Genomic DNA, 17,882 nt, shown 5'->3' with positions numbered 1-17,882 from the left:
AAAAATATATTATGAGCTGCTTTTGGAGCCAGTCGTTTAACTTTAATCAAAAAAATCTACTGACTGCAGGAGGAGCGATCATGAATATTGTTTTAGATGATTCTTAATGGAAAGATTGGGACACTTCCTGTTAGCTAATCAACTTCCCGATATTTTTTGCTTCACTTCATACCACCCAATAAGAAATATCATTGTCAGCTCTCTGATTTTGTTTCGCTTCTTTTCAATTCTGCTACCAGATGCCAGAAAACAAGGGAAAAATCAGAAGTTTTTAGTCAGAAATTCATGCCACTAGACGAAATTCGGTGAGCAAATTTTTGTTTGTCAACAAGAAGTTGGGTTGAAACCTTTTTTTTTTTTTGCATCATTTAAAAGTCTTTGAGCCTCCAATAATTTTAAATAAAATTCCTTGTCACTGACAGAAACTCATCACAGAAATACAGAAAATTACATGCCCTACGACACATTTAAACTTGCACATCTGTTTAGTTTTGACTGAGAAGTTCGGTTTTGTTTGAGCATGGCAGGATATTATAAAATAACAGAATATTATCGAACGGTTTTTGTTGATGACTGTCAACATTACTTTCTCGTGTTGAGCCTATTTCTGCTTGTTTTACTTCCTGATACTTCTAAGCGAATGCTTCTTTTGATATTCACCAATTATGAGAAAGAATATTCGGCATGACATTTCAAGGATATCTTGTCTTTTTCCTGCCCTGGGATCAGTAACATTTTTAAGGGACGTATAGCAAAAAATTAGTCATATTTTGGTAAAGAAAAATATGCGGTAAAAATGAGCGAAAAGAGACAAATGGATCTCTTGCATCAAAGAAGGATTTTTAACTTAACCATTTATCTTTAAAAAAATTAGCCAGATGAGGTACCCCTGGTTTTCTCTAAAATCAACGCCAGAGCTCATGACAACTCAGTCTGGTCTCTGAAGAGTGTTTCCTACAATTAATCATGGTGATCAGTTGCTATGGATATCTTTTCTGATGCGGGATCACTCGCTGACTTTAACAGTTGAATATGGAAGTCAATAGTCATCGCTCAACAGCTGAAATTTTGCTAATTCGAGTTATTTTCATCCATATTGGTATCACATCTATCAAGTAATTCAGGAAAATCCGACATTATCTGATAGTGGCTGAGCCTTGTCGCTGAATTTTGCGCAACACTCACAAAATTTTAGGCATAGGATTGATGACTTCCACATTCAGCTCTCAGATTCAGTGTATGATTCCAGCTTGATAAAAAGGATAGGCATAGACCAGAAGTGGAAAAAAAGGTAGGGGAAAAATGAAGTGACTCAATATGAGTATTTGTGTTAAAATTTCAAGTAGAACAGAATGGATGCATTGACAAGCTTAATATTCAACTCACGAGCAGGAAATTGGTGTATTTTGCACATGTCACTTTTAACAGCCTACTTGCCAAAAAACAAAGACTTCTAGTGTCAAATTGGGTAATGAACTTTTTTAAGTTAGCTTTGCGATTAAAGAATTTGCTCGGAGTGCTGAGTATCACTTCGCACCTTGATAAAAGCCAAGTATCAAGAAGGGAACTTTCTGAGAAACGAAGCTCTAGCTATGCTTAACACATAATTTCGTTTTCTGTAGTGTGTTCACCTACATTTTGATTTTTCAACCAAAAAAAAAAAATAAAATTTGAATTTACTGGTGAATGGAAATTATGAACTCTTGTTTCTCACTAAAAAAATCAAATGAACAGGTTGATTTTGGACATTTTCAGCTGGCTTAATGTATTTCGCATGGATTTTTAATGATAAAATAAACACATAAGGTGGCACTAAAACTTTTTTCTGGTTTACGAGAGAGTTCTAAAGATCCAGTTTTGTCTGCTTCAAGTACAGTGCTTTATGGAAACGAGGTTGACTCAAGTGCTGACTGTAACATTGAAAACAATAAGTAAAAATTGGACTCAACATTTCTGGATCGACAGCTGCCAAACAAAAATTTGCTTCTGATTATTGTGGGCATCAACAAGCTTACCATTCCGACTAATTTGGCACCAACTCCTTCATCACATTCTTGAAGTCTCCCCTGTCCTTGAGCATCATGAAACATTTAAGTGGTTGCTTCCAAGTAGTGTTTTACCCGACCATTGCCATTGTTTCCACTGAAAAAAAAAGTAAAAAAACCAACACTGCTAAACCAACAATGGTTGATTTAAGTACTTTACGGGGGAAAATGCTCCTATATCAGCAGTGTCCAAATGAGAAATAAACTTCATGATTCACAAAAAAAAAAAAAAAAAAAAAATTTAAATTTAAAAAAAATAATATGGGAAACATCCAATTTTCCAATAAGATTCCTCCATTTTTAACGCTGTAGAAAATTTCTTTGACCAAGGATTTGAAAATGAGACATAAGTTCAGGTTTTTGATCTGAGGCAAATGAAGGAAGAATTCAGATTCATCCACATATACTTTTAAGAACTCCCACATCTTGAGCAGAGCTTCAGATTCTATGCTGATGTGCCATCATTTTTTCTTCCTAGAAAGAAATCTTCTCATACTTTTACTTATTTCACTGAGGACAAAAAAGACTTGTGAGAATAAATAATATCCTGAGCTATAGGGGACACTAGAGAGGAAAACAGGTATTGCCATTTGTACAGGTCTGAAAAACGTTATTGGCAGTTTCTCCCCCCCCCCCCCCCCCCCCCCGCACCCCCAGGAATCCGAGGATGAATAAGTTATTGTGAGCAGAAAAAACAGCATTGATGAATCTGCTGTCTTGGACAATGAGAATACCTAAATAGAATGATGGACAGTACAGCTAAACAGACCACTTTTCTCATGAATGATTTTAATATAGTTTTGAATTAAAGGTTTTTCCTCATTTCCTCTGGCTGAATTTCTTGATTAGTTAAGTGATGAGTCAACAAAAAAAATCCAGAAAGTTCGAAGGGTAGGAGCTGTAGATTTTTTGAAGGACGGATAAGGGAGTATCACAGTGAGACAGACTCAAAGTGAACAGGAGTGTGAAATAACGGAAGGTGTTGTGCATGAAAATTTACGTTGAAAATCTTAAACAGCAGGTGCCAAATTTCTTGGTGTTCCAAGAATAGTCCTTTAATGAAACTGAGTCAGGAAGGAACAAAACTATCGGAGTGGGGTTAAAGATGGCCCCATGGGGATTATTCTTGGAAGATGCAATGTGATAATATAAAACCTATGGAATAAATATCAACCTAGATGCACTCACAGTAGAAATTATTCAGTTCAATAACAGCAGAACAGGATGTTCCATTTGAAGCGGCTAATTTCATTTAAGATGTCTGGATCTGGATTGGGATTTTACTTTTCACTACGTCCTATTTTCTAAATAATTCTTCGGAGTTCAAACATACTTTATTCATCCCACAAACTAGATAATCAACACCACCAAAAAGGAATTAATTCTAAGTGCAGTCATTAGGTTTTTTCTTAGCTAATATATCCTCTTGGTAGACGTTCAATGCAAGAGCATTATTTTAATCGTAACTAAGACGTATTCCCCACTTTAGCTGAACTGTTATTACTGCAGAAACGTCGGTTGATTCACTTTTCCTCCTACTTATTAGAAAAACTAACGGCCATATCTGCTGCATCCTCACTGTTGGTGCAAACCTCATTATTCTGTTCATCAATAATATGTCAGCTCTGAAACGGTGTGTAACATTGAGATTTTACAGAATTACAATCATTTCCAAAATAGGGGCCTAATTTGAAATCTCTTTTTGCACAATAAGGATGTAACTACCGATAATTATATGATCAAACAGTCATGTGTCACCTGAATTTTAGCCAAATATTGGTCTACCAAACTAAATCAAAAGTAGTTTAGAGTTTAGATCTTAATTTCAACAACTGAGTGCAATTTCTTATGTAAATCGACTTCTTTTGCAAAAATAAGTCTAATTGACTTTGCCTCTTGTTCAAAATTATTATAAATAGAACAGAATTAAGGAATGAATAGAACTTCTGTGAACACGTCGTTTCATGAGGGGGGTTGATATCAGTTCCAACAAAATCAGTTTGGGTGCTGCTTGTTTAAAAATTTTGTTAATTGATCTTACGCTATCGTATGAAATCATAAGGGTGCCGTGTCATGCTGAGGGTGTCACGCTAAACATGTCACAAACCTGTTTCTCTTCCACTCCCCAACCCCTCCCGCCGCCCACGCTCACGTGCGTCGCGCCGCCTCCTGCTACCCTCTGGCTCGGAGCCTCTCACCACCTGTGCCACTGCCACTCCAGCTACCGCTGCTGCTACCTCTAACTCTTACCTCCCTCCATTACCCGGCCCATCAATCACCACCGTCGTTTTGGCAATAATTTTGTCCGTTCAGTTATCTCGCGATTTTGCGGAAGCAACAACTCCCACAATTCCTTAGTCTACCTCTCTCTCTTACACTATCCATCTAATCCAACTTCCTTAATTATCTATCTTATCTTCCTTACCTACTTTTCTTTATTTTTTTAGCGGGCATTAGTTTTCCAGGGCCTTCCTGATTCGATAAGTTCTACCAGTGGACTGGGTAGGTGAAGATTGCGTTTACAACCTTAATCCTTTCCTTTGCCTAGGTGGTGTTCTTTTATTGATATACTCAGAGAATCTGAGCATATTAACCTTTTCAATTTTTGCCATCTATTTATTACCACAGTAACAGCTTAAAATTAATGCAACTCACCGCCTCACTATTATTGGAATGATAGCTGACGGAAATTGTTTATTTAGAGCGATGTAGAATGCTTCGATTTACTTACCATTTATTTTGTTTCTCTTCTATTTTTTTAATTTATTTCATTTTAAACATAGTAAAAACACGCCACGATCTTAATGCTATTTGTATCTGTAGATTAGATGCGCAAAGTGCCTCTGGGAGGTTAGGCCGCAGTCCCTAGTTAATTATATAATTAGGGAGGCACATTGAACTATTAAGATTGTATAGATTAAATAAGTCATGTAATCAATCTTGATGGTGTTCTCATCTTGATATGATTATCTCTGACTGTCTGTTGTTGCCCACCTCACGGCCTGAGGGCTGATTGTACTCCCTACCTATCTAACTCTGTGACAAGTTAAAAAGTAATATAAAGTATCTATACTATCCAGCATTTATCTTGCTTTATCATTACTATCCACTAGCGTCATCATCCAACACTGCTATGATCATAAATGTATCTTCATCGCGTAAAAGTAAAGGATCAATGGGTAAGGTATTTTTGTCCATTTTATCTTCTAAATTGTAAGCATATGTACGAAACAGATTGTAGATAAATGCACTTAGTCCGAATTCAATGAGAATGGCATATTACAAATGCACAATATTAGTAACACCTGAACTGACATCCCATGGCATGAACGCAGCCCCCTTTAAAAATTGGATGAAAGTGTGAAAGAAAAAACTTAAAGTCTGTATTGAGAATGAAGTCCTCACCCATCATGTTAGCAATGAACTTGCTCCGCTCATTTGGAGGAATCCAGTGCGCCGCCATGGGATGCATAGCAGGCCACGAAACACCCTGAAACAAGGGATATTTCAATTAGATTATTAGTTCCATAAAGAAATTCAGAATTCAAGACTTCTCTTGACCCTCCACCCTTTGCCATCTAGTTCGCACCGATATCTCCTCACTTTTTAAGATCTGGTAAAACTGAATCAACTTCACCTGAGCCATGCATTAAGTGTCAGTTTATAGTACATATATACGCCTTCTCTTTCTACCAAGCCCTTCACTGTGCCTGGTGTATTTGATTTATCTTTCATATAAGACAAGTTGCCATATTTGATGGACTGCTTTGAAAAATACCAACTTATTGAAATTTAAATGCACAATATTACACATGTTAAAGCTTTGAACTTCACAAATTAAAATTGGGTACTTTTATTTTTTCCTCTATTCTGTGTAGTTTGAGACACTGCCATCGTTAATCTGTTTTTAATTAAAGTTCCTCTTCAAATTGTTTCCTCCATTCTCATTACAGAGTCCATTAAAATTACGAAAACCTATGGAAAGTAGGTGTTGTGACGAAGCCTTGCTACTTACAAGAAGAAATCCCAGCAGAAACCGTAACACAACGATAGCAGCGAGATGTATTTTGGCTGAAAGTGGAGTCAAGAGCGTAATGAAAGATGAAAAGAGCATTGAGTAGCCGAACACCTTCCGTGCTCCAATTACTTCTGAAAGTCGACCACCTAAGAGTTCCGTTAAAATATATCCCCAGTAAAAGCTGCCGATGACATAATTCTGTTCATATTCATTCCAGTCAAACTGCTGCGTGCTTAGCTGATAAAAACACACAAAATAAAAAAAATACTTAAAATAAAAAATTGTATAAAATAAAATAAAGACTATGATCAAAAGGTTATAAGATAGAAATTTTTAGAGTTTCTTCAACATCCAATGACTGCATTAATGCCCCACTTTGCTGTGTATACTTCGATTACAGGAGGGGGCCTCTTATCATGAGCAGAATCATTGCTCTCCGGGCAAAAGTGAAAATAAGGACCTAAATTTTAAAAAGAGCCTGTCATGCATAACGAAGGTGTAAGTCGGCAATCACATAATTCGGTTTGCGATGTCGCAGACTTCCTGTCATACTTTATTTTTTAAACAGAAAACTACTCAACGGCAATTCTTGAAAACTGCCGTGATGTTTCTTCTCTGTAAGAAGAAAATTCTGCATAAACTTCAAGGAATGATGTCAATTTGTTCTCCTTTGAAAAAATAACATAGAGGCGGAGATTTTCAGACACCATGAACAAGATATGTGATCGCGGACTTAGGCCGTCGATAACTGACTGTGGCCCAGGGTTCATATGAAATGTTATTTTTCCTTTCCCTAGTAGCACATCTTGTAATATAATGCGTGAAAAAAAAAATTAAAACTGGTAAATTTTACAAGCACGAAAAATGTACGTAAAAGAACTCGTAAAAAATCAGAGTCTGAGAACTGAACGTAAAAAATTTGTGATCAAAGACGTAAAAAAAAACTGGGGGATTGAACTGAAATCTATAAGTAAAAAACCGGCGCTCCGCTTCGCTCCGCGCCGGTTTTTGGCGGGGCTTCGCCCTCAAGCTCCCCCAGGACGCGCGCTTCGCGCGCGTCTTTTCGGAGTCTTCTGCACGTCTAGTTTTTCTTCTTTTTAAGTGTCCCGCGCATCCACCGCGGGAAGAAAGTGTATTTCCCGAAGTGGGATTTTTGTGGGCTGCTTGGGCCGCTGTGCCACGAACAGTACTTCCAAAAACTTTCTTCACCTGACCCACTGTGCGACGCGCAGTTTGTCCAAATTCTTCCTTCCCCTGAACCACTGAGCGACGAAAAGCTTGTTCAAAAACTTTTCCCCCTGACCCACTGTGCGACGAAAGTTTTGTCCAAAAACTTCTTCCCCCTGACCCACTGTGCGATGATCAGCTTGTCCAAAAACTTTCTCCCCCGACCCACTGTGCGGCCCTGCTCCGGCTGGCTCCCCTCATGCCGCGCACCCCTCGCCTAAAACTTTCAAAGCTCGCCATTTTTAAACGGCTCGGTCGATCTAGCTCAAATTCAATACCAAACCGGTCCTAGGGGAGAACTATCACCCGTAAAAATTTCAGCTCAAAATATCCATTTTCGCTCGAGTTATCGAGTGGACAAGATTTGACCTCCCTCCACATTCGAGCCCCACCCCTCAAAACCTATTGCCTCAAATTTCAATTTTTTTTCGCGGAATAGTAGTTCTAATGAGTCTCTACTAAATGCAAAAAAAATTGGTCAAAATATCTTTCAACGTAAGAAAGATATAACTACTCAAAAATCGAAAAATCTTAAAAAGGCGGAAATACATACATACATATATACATATATATACACATGAATTTGAATGGCATATATTTTCTTGATCTACGACCCGTGATCGGTGCTCTTCACAAGGTCTCGGGTGTGGGTCCGTTATCATGGGAGAATGCAATAGTGTATTTTCTTCGGAAAATACACTAAAAATTCGCGATTTTTTACATGTAGAAAATCAGAAAAAAATTGTCGGAATGGAAATTCGCTGAATTGACCGAACAGGAAATACCTTTGTAGTTTTTGTGACAAGGAAATTAAGCAAAAAATTCTGATGTCCCTAAAGATTGTTTGTGAAAAAAAGTATAGCCCAAAAACTGGATACAAAAACACATTGTTCTGAACAAATAAGCCAGAGTTTTTAAAAGTTCGAGAAGATTTTAATAACTTATCTTTATTAAAATAGTTAAGACATTCTTATAAAAAATTGATGCATGTTAATAATATTTAAGAAAAGAAAAAGAAAAAGGGGGTCATATTATTAAAATGTACATAATTTTTTTCACATATTCCTGAACAACAAAGGTACTTTTGGAAGTAGGTATACTATCTTTAAAACATCCATGATAAATATTAGTTTTTGCCCTATTCAGTTTTTCCAAATTCAAAAAATATTCCTCAATTCGTTCTCACACATATTCAACAATAAAAATATTCACTTATACAGTGCAAATTCGCCCCTCTAATACAGAAGCCTTGTTTGCTCAGTAGGTAGCTCATTTGATACCTGATAGGCAGGTCCCAGGTTCAATTCCCGATGAGAATCTTATTTTTATGATCTTATTGAGATAATGATTTAAATGTTGATCTCAAGGAGAATTAATTGACTACAGATTCAGATAGGTAAAAAGTCTATTTTTTTCTTTACGATTTATCATTTTAATCAATTTTAGGAAGCAAGAGTTTTTTTGCGCATAACTTTTTACGTAAAGAAACTCGATCTTTTTACGTAAAAAATCTTGTACTCTTTACGAATTATTCTTGTAAAAAAGACTACATTGGCATTTCATTTTTGGTCTATTTTAGGTCTTTTTTTACGAATTTTTTTTTGGTAAATTTTACGTCTTTGTGCTACTAGGGTAACTCCTGATTTTCTGCATTGTACATACCTAATTGACTTAATACTTACCTAACTAACCGGCTGCTATCTTGAGCTTGTAGGAAAACTACTGTTCCCTTAAGAGGACTTACTTGAAAAAAGACTTACTTTTTAGCCCATGATTCAATTTTCATTTCCGGGAAAAAGACACAAGAATTGCCAAATAGACATGTTAAAGAAAAAGAAAACCATGTAGAACAAAAACCATATGCACATACGGGTAATTTTTCGTGATTCTTTAAGAAATAATATTTTCTCCTCTCTTAAATGGAGGTAGTTTTTTCTTCTTCTTCTTTCAAAATTTCTGAAAATTAGGTATGTCTCTATTTGACATACCCCAAAATAATCTGCCAGAGGGGATGTGCGTCTTTAGCACCCGTACTCTTTTCTAGGTTTCAATTTACTCACTTTATTTGACGTATTGTTGGAGGTGAGGGTGTCATCATTGGTCTCATTAGCTAGGCCCGACAAATTACTGTTCCTCTGTGGATGGTGCCCAACCATTTCTACAATAGTTAGAGACAAGTTAACTCTTAGCATGTAATTTGCCATGAAACCGAAAAAAACGAGAAAATGTAGTGTTTGCCTGCATGACACAAACTCTGAAACACAAGAAAAAAACACAAATATTTTTAGTCGAAACATAGGTTACAAAAAGAATTATTTTAATTTTTATACTAAGTAAGTACGTTGTATCAAAGATTTGTGGTTAGGCACTTGTTTGTAATTGGGGGGAGAGTATGCAATGCTCCTCCTCAGTGCTCGTTCACTTGTTACTTTTTAAACCTGATTTAGTTTGTTAAAAACTATTAATATGTGTTCCATCGTCAATGATCTGTAGGTATTTTTCAGATCGAAAGAGTGCAACAAGTGTTTTAGAAGTTTGCCTCTTCCCTAACATCAAGTCTTGTGGATCGTTTCCATCATCATTATTATTCTGTCAATAGAGGTCCTCTAAATGTGTGTAAAATTGATTCTCATTTTTTCAATACAGACATAGGGTCCTTCATAAAGTCGTTGCTTGATGTGTAATATCGTCGGTGTAAGTCGGCAATCACATAACTCGGTTTGCGCAGACATTTTTTAAATGCACTAGTAAAAATGGCAAGTGTTAGGTCAGTGAACTTTCCACTGAGGTCAGTGCAATTTGCTCTGAGGTCAGCTCAATTTGCTTTGAGGTCAGTTCAGTTTTCTCTGACGTAAGTGTTAAAGCACTTACCCAAGAAGTCAGCACTGAGGTACGAGGCACTGACGTCGGGAGAAAGACTTTACCTAAGTGCAGAGATATCTCTGAAGTAAGCGGGACTGAGGTCAGGACTTGGTTCAGAGGGTAAGTCTCTGAAATCAGTCTTAATCGAACCGCACTCACTCCCAAAAAGTAGAGATGGCTCCCCCTTCCCCCACCCTATTCCATTATTGTGGGGGAATATTTCCTCGGGATACAGGGACCACAAACTTTATCTTACAGAGAGGCATATTTTTTTGGGAGGGGGGGATTTTCTAAGAGGGAAAAAAAAACTTGTTTAGGTAGCCACACTCTTGAATAATTTGTTTTACCTTCTTCGTTTATGATGACACTAAAATAATTAAAACACACAAAAAATTGAGATCGGTAAAAATATTATCACCGCTATAATATGTATTCAGATGTATTTATTTAAGCATTATTATTTTTTTTAACTTACTTAGGAGTTTTTTTTTAAAAAAAAATTATTATAAATTTGGTTTTAATTTTTTTCAGTTTTAACTCTTTTTAAAATGTTTCAGTCTTAATTTTTTTTTTTAATTTTCCTTATTTATTTTTAATTATTTTCCAACTTTTTTACTCCTTTACTTTCAATTTTTGTATCTGCTAATTTATATTTTTTGTATCATTTCAACTTTAATTATTTGTTTTACATCCTTAGCTATAATTTTGAATTTTAATGCGTTCCAATTTCTTTCCAAAGAAACATAACATATAAGACTTCATTTACATGTTGATTGATTAAAAAATAATAATAATAAAATTAAGTATAGGATTCAAAGACAAAATCATCATTTGCTGGCAAAATTACTCCAATGGGGGCCCTAAAATGACATAATTACGCCCTTGACGCTTACACGCGCACGTAATGTAGTGGTTCAATCGCTAGGTCTATCACCGAAGTTAAGCTACGTCGGGCGTAGTTAGTGCTTAGATTGGAGACCGCATGGGAACGAGCGTTATCGACTGAAGATTAAGGTAATGAGCCAGATAAGTCATTATTTTCATTGTGTCATTCGAAAGTAGTAAGTGACCAAAGCTTACGGTTGTTTTCCTAATTTTTTTTGATGACTGCAAACGGGAGAACAGTTTATTTGAAAGTGCCAAAAATTAGGATGGCCTAAAACGGCGTTTGAACCGCGCGCTCGTAGGTTTCAAGTCTACACGTCACGATCAATATGGCGGCGGAATGCGTAGTAGAAGAATACACGGCGGTGAGGCGTCGCGGTGGCGGTATGTTTTTGTTGGTCAATCGGAGGATATGTAGGTTACTTTGTTTGAGATTCATATCCATACATACAGGGTTATCCAAAAGTCACTGACCACCCCTGTAACTTTTTTTCCAAATTGAGGTAGAAGTTTGAAACTTTGGCAATGTTCCTCGGTCTAAAGTAGAAACTTTTTGGTCCCCCAAAAATTTTGGGGGGCGCCCCCCCCCAGGGGGGCGGTGGCTAACTTTGTTTTTTCAAATGGCAACCCCCCCCTTTGTGATACCTCATTCAAAAGATAATAAAAAAAGAAAATTTTTGCCGCAAACCGCAGGTCAAAATGTTGATTTTTGAAAAAATGGCGGCCGGTCAAAGTTCAAAATGGCGGAAATCTGACATCTCCGTTGTTTATTGACGGATTGGCGTGAAACTCGATATCTTGGAGTTTTTCGAGACAAGAAAAACGATTCTGGCATTGGTTTTTCAGAAATGTCAGTACTTTTCAAAATGGCGGCGGTCAAAATGACGGGAAATCAGTTTTACGACTGTTTACCGATGGATTTGAATGAAATTCGATAACCTCGTGGTTTTTAGCTCAATAAAAAGGAATCTTTCATTGTAGATTATCGAAATGCTAAATAATCGTTATCGAATTTCATGCAAATCCATCGGTAAACAGCCGTAAAACAGATTTCCCACCATTTTTCCGCCGCCATTTTGAAATTTTTCGGAATTTCAGAAATCCAATGAAAGATTCGGTCTTCTCGCGCCGAAATACCCCCGGATACTAAGTTACATGCAAATCCAACGATAAGCAGCCTAAATATCCACTGCCCGCCCTAGACGGCCATTTTGAAAAGGACTGACTTTTCTGGAAAACCAATGCCAGAATCGTTCTTCTAGTCTCGAAAAACCTTCAGATTCCGAGTTTAACGCCAGTCCGTCAATAAACAACGGAGATGTCAGATTTCCACCATATTGAACTTTGACCGGCCGCCATTTTGTCAAAAATCAACATTTTGACCTGCGGTTTGCGCCAAAAACTTTCTTTTTTTATTATCTTTCGAATGAGGTATCACAAAGGGGGGGTTGCCATTTGAAAAAACAAAGTTAGCCACCGGCCCCCCTTAGGGGGGGGCGCCCCCCAAAATTTTTGGGGGACCAAAAAGTTCCTACTTTAGACCGAGGAACATTGCCAAAGTTTCAAACTTCTATCTCAATTTGAAAAAAAGTTACAGGGGTGGTCAGTGACTTTTGGACAACCCTGTATATTTAATATCCTAAGGCTTTTTTTGTCCTCCTTCAGTTTGGACAGTTTGTCCTAATTCGATCACGGAAACTACTGGACCGATTTTCCTCGGATTTGTTTTAAATGAAAGCTCTTAGGCTGTAGATGTGCAAGCACCCCTCGGTTTTTCGATTTGCGCGACCGATGTTGCAAAATTTACCTCGATTTGATAACGACATATTCGCGTTTTTGCCGCTGGACAGTTTGTCCTAATTCGATCTCGGAAACTACTGGATCGATTTTCCTCGGATTTGTTTTAAATGAAAGCTCTTAGGCTGTAAATGTGCAGGCACCCCTTGGTTTTACGATTTGCGCGACCGATGTTGCAAAATTTAGCCCGATTTGATGACGAAATATTTGCGTTTTTGCCGCTGGACGAATCATATGGTTGGGGGACCTCCCACCCTCTGATTTTACGTTTCCCTCTCCACGTAAACCCATCCCTACCTGCCGTTAACGCGTGTCACCCTTCTACTCTGGCATAGATCCTGTGACAGTATCCCTCCCTTCCTTATGCCGTCTCACTCAGACCACCTGCTACGCATTTCCTCCGTCGCATTGCTCATAATCAGTTCTCGGTTTGTCCAGGTTTTTTATTAGTGCGTCTAGAGTTTTGCTTTCTTGGTTTTGTCTTTAGTTTTTTTTTTACATGAAAATTACTTAATTTTGATGTGCATTTTTCAGAAGATAATACTTTTTACGGCAGCACAGGTTTTATTAATAATTAACTTTTTTACAGCAGCTCATGTGTTCTTCCAAGAGAATCGGTAATTAATTTTCACTCTTTCGCACCGTTAAATTTTCACAAAGTGTTATGATTTTTTTTCCATGAGTGTTTTTTATTATTCAAGGATGTTTCTTTTTCTACAAGTAGGTGGTTATCATTATTAGTTTCTTATTCTTTGTTTTTGAATTTATCATTTTGCCTCCAGGAAGTCCACTAATTACTCGTAGTAGCAAAATTTGGCTCGCGAAGCAAGCCAACATTCATTCGCGGAACGAGTGACTGGGGGTCCAGGGGGCGAGGCCACCGGCTAGCGGCGCAAGCGAGCTGAAGCAGCTAGTTATTCTTAATTCTCTAAGCTTTTTATTCAGAATGCTATACAGATGTATGTAGGGTTCTCTATGGTAGGATATGAAACATTCACACAGAACTTACTCAACCTCAAACGAGAAATCGTGATGTCAACAACAGCGGCGTGGCGGTAGTAGCAGGTTGGCTTTGTCGTCGCCATCTGCCCGTCTATAACGAAGACTCGAAGATTCACGGCGGTCGGTTCAAACACGTTTTCGAGGACCCCTAAAAAGGAAGCGTCATATCTCCGCGGAGACAATTTTTCGTGAAATTTTAACGTGCGCATCATTCTTCTCGTACCGAACACTGAAAGATTCGACTATTTGCAGGCGAATCCCTCCCGAGCTTAACTGACTCGTTGCTTGTGATTGAAAACTCACAACAGCCCTCCCTGGTCGTCAAATAGTGAATTAACGTACCTGGCGGATCGGTAATTAATTAAATGTTTGCCTCTACAGTATTTCTGGGAGTTTCCACTTCCTTTATGTCGGAGACACTTAGGTCAGTGCTACTTACATCAGAGGCACTTGCCTTTGGAACAGACCTAAAACTGACGTAGCATATCAGCGCCCAGCAGCACTGACATCAGTGTTTAGGCCTGTTCCAAAGGCAAGTGCTACTGATCTGAGCACTTGTCATTTTTACCGGGGCGGGAAACTACTTAACGGCAATTCTTTAAAAGTGCCGTGATTTTTCTTCTCTGTGCGAAGAAAATTCTGCAAAAACTTCAAGAAACGAGGCATTGTTCGGTAAAAGGGCGTATTCGGTCTTACGCCCGTTTTCGAGAGAACGCATTTTGTGAATCCTACTGATGTTACGCATCCACAAATATATAGTTTGTATAAGTGGGAAGTAAAAAATTAAAGATGGAGCCGTCGAAATGAGGGTACCTCGGCTGAAAGTACATGCATCGGCCAGGAGCCGAGGTGCGGCGAGTATTCTCTATCTTGCCGCGCGCGCGCCGAGTTCCCGTTCTTATCACTTGCATTTTCTTGGGGACGAATGTAAAGAAAATGACCCTCAGTGATTTCAGTCTTGTTTGGAACACTTATTGATGAAGTTTTGAACACTCGCGAATTCAAAAGGGCATCATTTTTTCCGGATGCTCCTACGGGTTAAAATCGAAATTTCGCAATGTTGTCATTCTGCGCCTGGTTCGCGAAAGTTCACAATGTGGAGGTAGAACACGTATTACGTATTCCCAATTTGTGAATATAGTTATGGTGTTGGGCCTTGCCTCCACGGGTGGTATCATGGGATTTGTCCCAGGGAAAAATCTCACTTGCGAAGTTGAGAAAAACATTGAGTTACCAAGTCAATATTAATCACAGTGCCAACTAAAAGTCCTCGGGGAGTCCCAGAAATGACGTAAAAAGAGGAAGAAATTTTTTGGTGTTTATTAATGGGGAAAAAGTCCAAAAGATTCATTCCTGCGATTCGAACATGGGAGAAATCCCGTGGACGAGACGTAGAGGCGATCGCAATTTTGGTGTGCACGGCCGCGTTATGAAAAATATACCGATAATCGAAACCGCCGAGGATTCGGTATTAGCGAATTATTGCCGAATGCCGCGAAAAACCAAACGTTTTCTGGACGACTTAGGACACAGCTATCTTCAAAGACTGGTCGGCCATCTTTATGACTGTTCAATGATTTTCCATGATTTGAATGCTTACAGCTTAAGGCCGAAATTTTAGATACATTTTCTTACAGGGTTTCGCTCCTCTCTCTATTTTTTTGATAAAGATGGGTATATCTTGAGTTTCAAAACGCACAAATTTGATTTTTTCAAGTAAGATCAAAATGAAAAAACCAGCAAATGTTTTTAACACCATTTATTTATATATTTCATTATATTTTGATGTATCAATGCAAGAGCAGTGGTAAACTTATAATATAACTGGCGGAAAGAGAGTTTTACGGTAGAAGGGCGTATAGATACTGATCTTGCATCCATAATATATCAGCAAGTTGACGTGCTAGGTACTTGAAATTTTGGCTGGTATTACTCAAAATAAATGCCTGTCTGTAATCCTGTTTTCATTTTTTTAAAAAATATTCACAAGTGTCGGATATAAAAACGTTTTGAACTTTCAAATGCGTTTTTCTCAAAACTGTGATTTTTCGAATACGCCCTTTTATCGAAAAAAGCTCAAATGATGTCGATTTGTTCCCCTTTAAAAAAAATAACATGGAGGCGGAGATTTTCAGACACCGCAAACAGATAGGTGACTGCGGACTTACACCGTCGATATGCAAGGGTTCTTGTGTCAGGCGAATCTCCATGCATCTCCTTTTTCTCTTCATTGCCTTGAGCTTGGAGAGGATCTTCGTCATCCCTTCCCAGGAAGGGGGCGTCTGATGTCGAGGTAAGGTGGGTGGTAGGATGGTAGGATAGCTGACTTGGCGAATAGTCATTCTGGCTGGATTGGATTTTTAAGTTGAAATATCGACAGCATAAGTTTGCAATCACATATCTCGTTTGCGGTGCCTGAAATTCTCCAGTGTGCGTTTTTTTTAAAGGAGAACATATAAACATCATTTCTTGAAGTTTATGCAGAATTTTCTTCGCACAAAGAAGAAAAATCTTCAGTTTCAAAGAATCGCCGTTGAGTAGTTTTCCGCTTAAAAAAGAGAGTACGAGAGGAAGTCTGCGACGTCGCAAACCGAGTTAAGTGATTGCCGACTTACACCGCCGATATGTCCACCTAGGACAAACTTATTCTTGGTACTTAAATGAAAAGTTGAAGTATGCAACATAATATTTATATTATTACCTTTATGCTTTTTGTTTGCCTCCCTCTCGGGAGGTGTTGACGTGCTGGAAGTCATGGAATCGGTGTGGTGCCTATTAACAAAACAAGAAAGATCAATTAGCACGAGTATCAAACCATTGGCTAACATGTGTGCATAGATGCTCTTCCTTGGCTGAGTATAAGTGTATTTCTCGTTCCTTTAGTTTCCTTCATCATAGGGTCGAAACGACATGCGGCAGCTAGCCCGACCCGATTTAGATAGGAGCTCTCAAATTTACTTATTTTTATGAAGCTCCAAAGATGACACTTCAAATTACGACGGCGAAACACGTATCTCCTGAAGCACTTCGGCTCACAATCAGACTCTATCTACCTGATGGTCCATTGAGACTTCCGTCACCCGAGTCGACAAATTCAACTTTGATGAATGAAATGAGGTGTGCCAAGGGAGTCGTACGGAAGTTCGGTGCTGAATCAGGCTCCTCAGTGTTGCCAGATTTTGTGACAAAAAACTAACATTTTACATAGATGTGTGTAACATAAGTGTCGATTTTGCAGGACAATCTGGAAAGTACCCCGCTCCTTATCAGTTGAAACTGGTCCGTTCTAAGTTCGGCGGAAGTTCGCCTGGGTGAACAGAGACGCCCCTTGACCACCATGGATGCCGGATTTGTCAAGACTTTTACAGTGGCTAGAAAGGAGGATGGCAACAGGCTGATTTTTAAAATTCAATGGGCAAAACGGTAGACAAAGAAGATTCCAGAAAAATGGAGCGCTTGCAACGAGTGGTTGCAAGGAGGAACGTGATGGACTGACCATAATGGGGTCTCTCGAGGGTCGCCATTGTTGGTTAGTCAACTACTTACTTCCTTATCCATTGCAACCACCCGCTTCCACGGATAGGATCGCCCAATTTTCTCTTCACCTACTTTGTCGTCGCTCTGTCTATAAATTTCAATAATCAACCCTTACGGACACAAAAAGTTCCGAAATGCCGACCATATTTGCCGCCGTGCAGAAACCTTCATGGCCTAATGTCCTATTTTCTGGCAATGTATCGATTCCCCGGTAAAATTTGCTGTTGGTTCACGTTTTCGAAGTCACTTGTGACAAAAAACAAGTCCTTACTTTAGAAAATTGCCTCTCGTTTGCGCAGAGATGTGAAGGAAATTCAATGTAATTCCAATAATTCTTCAGGGGCTGTGTGTGCAAATCGCAACAATTATTTGAGAGTTCGATGGAAAACCTCAAAATTTCACTCATGATCCTCCCCCCCCCCCCCCCCCAAAAAAAAATTCAATACACTGCTTTTCTTGATCCGATGCGTTTTATTGCATACTCTGGCTATAATATAATTTTTATAAAT

General features: G+C 38.4%; 1 protein-coding gene and 1 long non-coding RNA gene across 5 annotated transcripts in view; one reads left to right on the top strand and one right to left on the bottom strand.

Moving 5' to 3' along the window:
• LOC109038460 (sialin) overlaps positions 1-17,882 on the bottom strand; it is a 66,173-nt gene that overhangs the window by 10,621 nt on the left and 37,670 nt on the right. For 3 of the 4 annotated variants that reach the window (XM_072301034.1, XM_072301035.1, XM_072301036.1), the window contains exons 2-5: positions 16,538-16,608; positions 9,351-9,544; positions 6,061-6,300; positions 5,451-5,535 (exon numbers count right to left, since the gene is read on the bottom strand). In XM_072301034.1, coding sequence (XP_072157135.1) covers positions 5,451-5,535; positions 6,061-6,300; positions 9,351-9,544; positions 16,538-16,608 — 590 coding nt within the window. The remainder of the gene's footprint in view (positions 1-5,450; positions 5,536-6,060; positions 6,301-9,350; positions 9,545-16,537; positions 16,609-17,882) is intronic. The other variant, XM_072301037.1, reaches the window with a different exon arrangement.
• Positions 4,777-6,393, top strand: LOC109038461 (uncharacterized). The gene is made up of 2 exons (XR_002009593.2): positions 4,777-5,224; positions 5,999-6,393. It is a non-coding gene; the product is annotated as an uncharacterized lncRNA (long non-coding RNA).

Source organism: Bemisia tabaci, chromosome 5, assembly GCF_918797505.1.
Source record: "Bemisia tabaci chromosome 5, PGI_BMITA_v3".
NCBI classification, from domain to species: domain Eukaryota; kingdom Metazoa; phylum Arthropoda; class Insecta; order Hemiptera; family Aleyrodidae; genus Bemisia; species Bemisia tabaci.
The sequence above is the reverse complement of the archived record's forward strand: the minus strand, read 5'-3'. Positions and strand labels throughout refer to the sequence as shown.